General features: G+C 45.0%; 1 protein-coding gene across 1 annotated transcript; it reads right to left on the reverse strand.

Annotated features, from left to right (window-relative positions):
* Nucleotides 1–303: 303 nt before the first annotated feature.
* LOC120096581 (oogenesin-3-like) lies at nt 304–861 on the reverse strand. Its single transcript, XM_039092681.1, has one exon. It carries the CDS (start codon nt 859–861, stop codon nt 304–306), a length of 558 nt encoding a protein of 185 aa, XP_038948609.1.
* Nucleotides 862–6,088: the final 5,227 nt, after the last annotated feature.

Genomic DNA, 6,088 nt, shown 5'->3' on the forward strand with positions numbered 1-6,088 from the left:
GGAAAAGGTCTGGGTCTAAATTAATTAATTAATTAGCTAATTTTGTCTTCAAAGAAGCATGTTTGTCTGCTCCATGGTGGTCTCAAGCCAAATATTGGGACTTACTTTATATTATTTTTTTTTCAGGAAGGGATGTACACTGCTTTATTTAGGTGGAAGCTGAGGTTGTCTACATAATGAGTTCTAAGCCAACCTATGTCACATAATGATTATTTTGAGGCTAGACAGATACCTAAAGAGTTAAGAGTACAGATTGCTCCCATAATATCCCAGGGGATCCCACAGCTTTTCCTGTCTCAACTTTCATTTCCTTTTTGGTACCAACTTATAAAAACGGAAGCGCATTTTATGTAATCTCTGCCTCACCCACTTCATGAAGTGCGCATGGTACTGATCTAGAACGCCCAACAGGAAGCCATAGTCTGCAGGAACTCTTAGTGGTTGCCTCAGCACTGTTTTGGAATCTTCTTCTATTTGGGCCTCTGGAACACGGAGAATATCCCGTGTTGGAGTCCATATATCCAGGAAGTCATGTTGGACATCCAGCAAATTGAGCTCTTTGAGTTTACACCTCCTAGACCAAACCTTCTGGCAATTCAGCCTATCCACTCCTTCCAACACAGCCTTGAAAGTATCAACATTGAAGTGGTCCAGCAGGGGACCAATATAGAGGTATGGGTAGGGCCAGGTTGTTACCATGTGCTTAAAAAGTTTTTTGCGTCTCTTGATGAAGGCCTCCTTGAACAGTGGGGGAAAGAACACTTTGGGCAGGTTCTCCACAACAGAGATAGCCAAGCGTTCATTACTTGCCAGTCTCTGGATTGCAAGGTGTTCGAGTGTGGGGAGAGCCTGGTTGCTCATCCTTTGGGATTCAGGTAGGGGGTGGGGGAGTCCAGACACAGTGACAGGTCTCTTATTTCAGCAGGGTGATGAGGTGACTTCAAGATTTCTAGTTTATATTATTTTTAAGTAGAAATCTCTGAATAGGACAGAATTGGTTGGGGACACTGTTTGTCCTCAAGTGTGAATTTCCTAGGACTGGGGACAGAGGGGTCTCAGGAAGTCTCAAAGAAATATCAGCATTGCTGACAACATTTTTCCTCTTATTTATTTATCTTTCTTTATGAGTCTGAGAAGAGTTTTTCAGAAATTCTTCGCAATGCTGTATTTTTCTCTTCTGCTACTTCACTGCAAGATGAAGCCACAGTCCTCCTGGGCAGACCTTATAGCATTTTCTCCACTCTGACAGTTTTTTTTAATGAGAAAATGACAAGATTGTGGGCCTAAGTCAGGTGACAGGAGAAAAATTTTCCATTCCAAAAGGCCATTTCCCTGGGAGGGACTGTGGATGGCAGAGACGGGGGACCATTTTCATGATTCCAAAAGTAGTTTCTAAAGGACAGATCTGTTTAAACATCTCCAACAGGTTCTTCAACGTTTAAACAAGGCTCTGTGTACTCACCGCTCACCTTTTGGCTGCACTGCAAGCAACATCTACCTGAAGACCATTCATGTCTGTCCTTCACTCTATGAGCCTCCTTGATCGTTATCTTTGTTTTATGTGATATTTATCTTTATTTAACATTGCTCTGGGCTTGGCTTTTTGAATAAGAACTTAATCAATTCGTTGTAAAATATTTGCAGTTCATTATGTAGCAGTATGAGGAGCTCACCCTTTTACCCAATTGCTTTAAAGATGACAAGCAGTAATCTCCTACCATCCCAGCCCCATACAGACCATCCACAGGGGTTTCTTGAAGCAAGGGTGCACCAAAACGGCCCAACTACAGCACTCTGTGTGGTATTATGAATGAAAAATAGACCCCTGTAGGCTCCTTGGGGGTGGCAGTAGTAGGAGGTGTGACCTTGTTGGGGGAAATGTGCCTCTGGGGGTGGGCTTGCAAATATATGAGAAGAACAATGCCACACAGTTAGGGGACAGCAAAAGTCAAGTCATGCCAGAAACAAAGCTCAGCCAACGTTCTTCATAAAACTCACCCATGGGAGCCTGAAGAGTATGGAGGGCCAAGCAAACCCTCAAGTGACAATTCTACACCATAGATGTACCTCAAAAGCCCAAAGTCGACCCAGTAGCCTGCAGAGCAAGGTGCCCAAGTTTTATTGTGCCATCTGTATCTTACCCATGATTCTCCTTCAGGGAGAGAGGTGCACTGTAGTGGTAGAGAACACAAGAGAATGAGAAAGATTTCTTCCAGAAATGGGCAGAAGAGCAGCCCAGGAGACAGACTGGCAAGTCAATGACTTCATTTCAACAAGGAAAAAGCAATCCAACTCTTTCTTCAGGGGCTGTGATCGTGCCTCTCCCCTATCTTCTAGGTCTTCTGTGCCCTGGCAGGATGCTGGCATTCCCGTGGTGCCAATGATGGACTCTCTTCCTCCTGGGATGATGCCTGGTGGACCTGCTCCTGAAATGAAGCAGGCCCAGAGCCAGACTGACAAAGCAATAGCTTCATTTCAGCAAGGAAATGAAGCCACTATAGAAGGCCACATGCCCGAGTCTCTAATGATTAGAACCCCTGCTTGCCTTGGACTGGCATGGCTCGGCCTGATGGGTAAGAGCGGAAGGACTCTCTTGTCCCATTTCACCAGGATCATGGTGCTGAACTAGAGTATAGCTAAAGGAAGCTAAATGAGAAGAAAGACTTCCCTTTTCTCAGCAGAGAGAATAGTTTTGGAGGGGGAAATAGCATTAAAATGGCAGTTTTCTCTTTCTTCTGTATTGGGAAATATGAAAATAAAATGGTCAGCTGTTTTATTACAAAAAAAACAAAAAAGAAGCCAAAGTCACATTGATACTGTGCTGTGCTGTGTCAAGCAAGGCTTTGGGGGATTTACCTGACCCGATTGGGGCAATGAAAGCGTGAAGACAGGACAGACGCACAGACACAATTAGAGAAAAGCTAGGATCAAGTGGGTGGCCTGCTCTGATGGAGAGGAGCTGGCAGCCTGGAAACTCAGTGCATGTATTGCATGCCTCTGAGCACGGAGGATTTGTTATACACAGCTGAATCGGGAGGATGCATTTAGCTAATGTTGGTAGGACGTCCTGTAGGGGAGCAGATTCCCGTTGCTGTCATCCGGGAGGAGGAAGCTATCTATGTTCTGCTCACTCTGGTTTTAGCCAAAGGTCACTGGGTCACCGGCATTTCTACTTGGATCAGGGGAAGGCTTGGGCCTCCCTCTGGGCTGATGGGGAAGCTTTGCTTTCCCAGGGTCTGAGGACTTGCGGTCCTTGACGTGGGCATGCTCATGTCCATCAACACACGTCAACTCAGGACTTCATCTGTTCCCCACAATCATGAGGGCGCTGAAGAGTATGCAAGCAGGGCTCAGACTGTGTCCTGGAACAAATTCAGATTCCTGTTCTGAAGAGAGAGAGAGAGAGACAGACAGACAGACAGACAGAGACAGAGAGACAGAGACAGAGAGAGAGACAGAGAGAGAGACAGAGAGAGACAGAGACAGAGAGGGAGGGAGGGAGGGAGAGAGGGAGAGAGGGAGAGAGAGAGTGTGTTGGGGAGGGATGAGGAGGAGAAAGTGGAGGAGAGAGGAAGGAGTGGGAGGAAGGAAAGAGGAGGAGGAAAAACAGAGGACACTAAAGATGGTAAGAATAATAAAAATGAACAGAAACAGAGAGAGAGCTAAAGAAAAAGCAATGTATTTCCTCAAGCCAAGTGTTTTCCATTCCTCCAGCAAGAACTGAATAAACAGAAAGAAAGGACTTTGGACCAGGAACTCTTTGGGCCTTGTTTGGGCCTCTTATATACCTGGGCGTTGGTTCCATAAACTATATAAAACAAGTCCCCAGAGAGTCCTTATAGGGCTATAGGAACAACTACCTTGCAAGTAAACATGCTAAATGTGCGAGGTATCGTTACTCTTACCTCACCAATTAATAATTAGCAAAGATGGATGATGCCAACCTCCATTGGCCATCCTAGCTAGCACTACAACACAAAGCTCTTCATATCACAGTCAGAGCAGCACAAGCCAAACCTTGTGGATACTAGGTCATAACAAAGGGTGGATCTATTGCCAAGATTACACACAGCAACCATGAGAGTCAACTCAGTACCTAGGCATAGCCTTAAATGTTCTAGGAGGCAAGCAGTGTCAGATACTCTGTGTTGAGAACTTATGAGCAGAAGTTATACTTTTTCTCCAACCCCCTCCCTTCATCTGCCCCTTCTCACTTTAATCTCCTTTCTCTAAATAGAAGCTGATCACCATCTCTCCAAGTTATTGTTCTGGGTTCTGGCAGAAGCACCCATGAGTAGAACATGGTGCCTGTGTTTGGAGAGCATCTTGTGTGCTCTGGGCAGCAGGAGTAGAGGTGGAGATGCTGGCCCTAGGAAGTCACTTGTTTTACTGTGGGGCCAGGACAGGATATGTCATCTTACCTCTGCCTGTGTAATTCTCTTCACCAGCATTTGGGATAAGGAGGAGCATCTATTTCAGAAGAGGCTGAATGACATCCAGTTGTATGCAGTGATTAAACTCAGGGCTTTGTGTATGCTTAGGAAAGTACGTAGATTAACCAAGTCGATTCCTAGCCCCACTACCAGCACTTAGAATAGGATAGACCTAGGTTGCTATCTCAGTTCTACCACTAACTAGTTATGTAATAATTAGTAATAATATGTATTGACTGTGGATAAGTTACTTAATCTCTCTTGACTACCAGTTAGACTGGTTATAAAGTGGAGCTAAATAATGATACCCTGGAGGAGACGGCACTTTGAAGGGTATATATGATTACATGATTACATAATGTAGACGCTCAGAACAGATGATTCTCGGAGCACTGGTTCAAGGAACAAGTAACCTCACGGGCCATTTTCTGTTATGGTATCTGGAAGGCTGACTTGAAGGCCTTCTGCTTACATGGCTGTGAACTTGTCCATGCTAATCTCTCCATAAATGTTTGATGAGTGGGCCTCATGCATAAAATTGGTCGGGGTAGGAAAGTGAAAGTGTTAATGCGCCAATATAGATCATGATTCTATAAATGTGTCAACAGAGTGGGGAACGCACTGGGAACAGCAAGGGATTGATGGGAAATATAAAACCAATATCTACAAACCATCAAGGCTCCGGTAAACAGCTGGTCTTGACATTTGGAGTGAATTCCCTTTGAGCTGGCTATCTGGCCCAGGCAGCTGTCAGAGCATCTGGGTGAAGAAGGTAGTTTTTCATAAGCATCGCACACTGTCATGTCACTGCCTTGTTTTCTCTTCTCCAAAGCAGAATATTTTAATGTTTTTTTCCCCCCCGTGGCGGGGGGGGGGAGAACAGACCGCCTGTTATAATGAATTTATAACATTATTATGAGTTATGCAAATCTGATAATAATCACAGAGCTCCGGGTTTGTGATTTCCAGTGCTAATTAGTCTTGAGTGGTTTAGCAGTGCCAGAGTTCACGTGATCACAAACATCTCTGCAGTTTCATGGTTTGCCACCTTGTCATTTTACCTCCCGGGGATAAACACTTATTAAAGGCACCACTAGCGATGCGAAGAGTTCATTGCTTAAGAGCTTGTACTCAAACTTCACTTAGGGAGGAAACTGTCTTTGATTAGGAAAATCTTCTGTTTGATGAATCACCTGGGGCAAGGTGAGCCCCTGAAAGACAAGGATGAACAGGACGATAAAGGAGCCACCAGATTTCAGGGGCATTTCCGGTGAGAAGAGGAAGTGGCAACCAGAGAAGATAGGATGAGGAAGGGCCCACGGGGGTCACATGGTGGTGGAGGCAGGATCCGAAGCTGGAGAAACCGCCCAAGGTCCATGGGAAACAAAAATACTAAAAATTAAACTTTATTCATTCCTAACTCTCTCTCTAGACATCTAAAAAGATATCTGTGGTTGGAAAATCTGGGCATGCTGTGGCTGCTCTGAGGTTGACGTCCCAAGAGGAATGTGGGGAGCGTGACAGGCGTTCCTTGACCAAACTGGAGTGAGCTCTTCTGGGATTTTCAATTAGGTTTTGCCAGTGGGATTTTAGTGCCTGGGAGTCTGATTTTAACACGGGTCCTGCTGAATCAGTTAACGCAGAACTCTTGCCAT

This window comes from Rattus norvegicus, chromosome 14, assembly GCF_036323735.1.
Source record: "Rattus norvegicus strain BN/NHsdMcwi chromosome 14, GRCr8, whole genome shotgun sequence".
NCBI classification, from domain to species: domain Eukaryota; kingdom Metazoa; phylum Chordata; class Mammalia; order Rodentia; family Muridae; genus Rattus; species Rattus norvegicus.

Bases quoted from the DNA above. Each gene is read 5' to 3' on its own strand.
- LOC120096581 (XM_039092681.1), bottom strand. From the start codon at position 861: ATGAGCAACCAGGCTCTCCCCACACTCGAACACCTTGCAATCCAGAGA.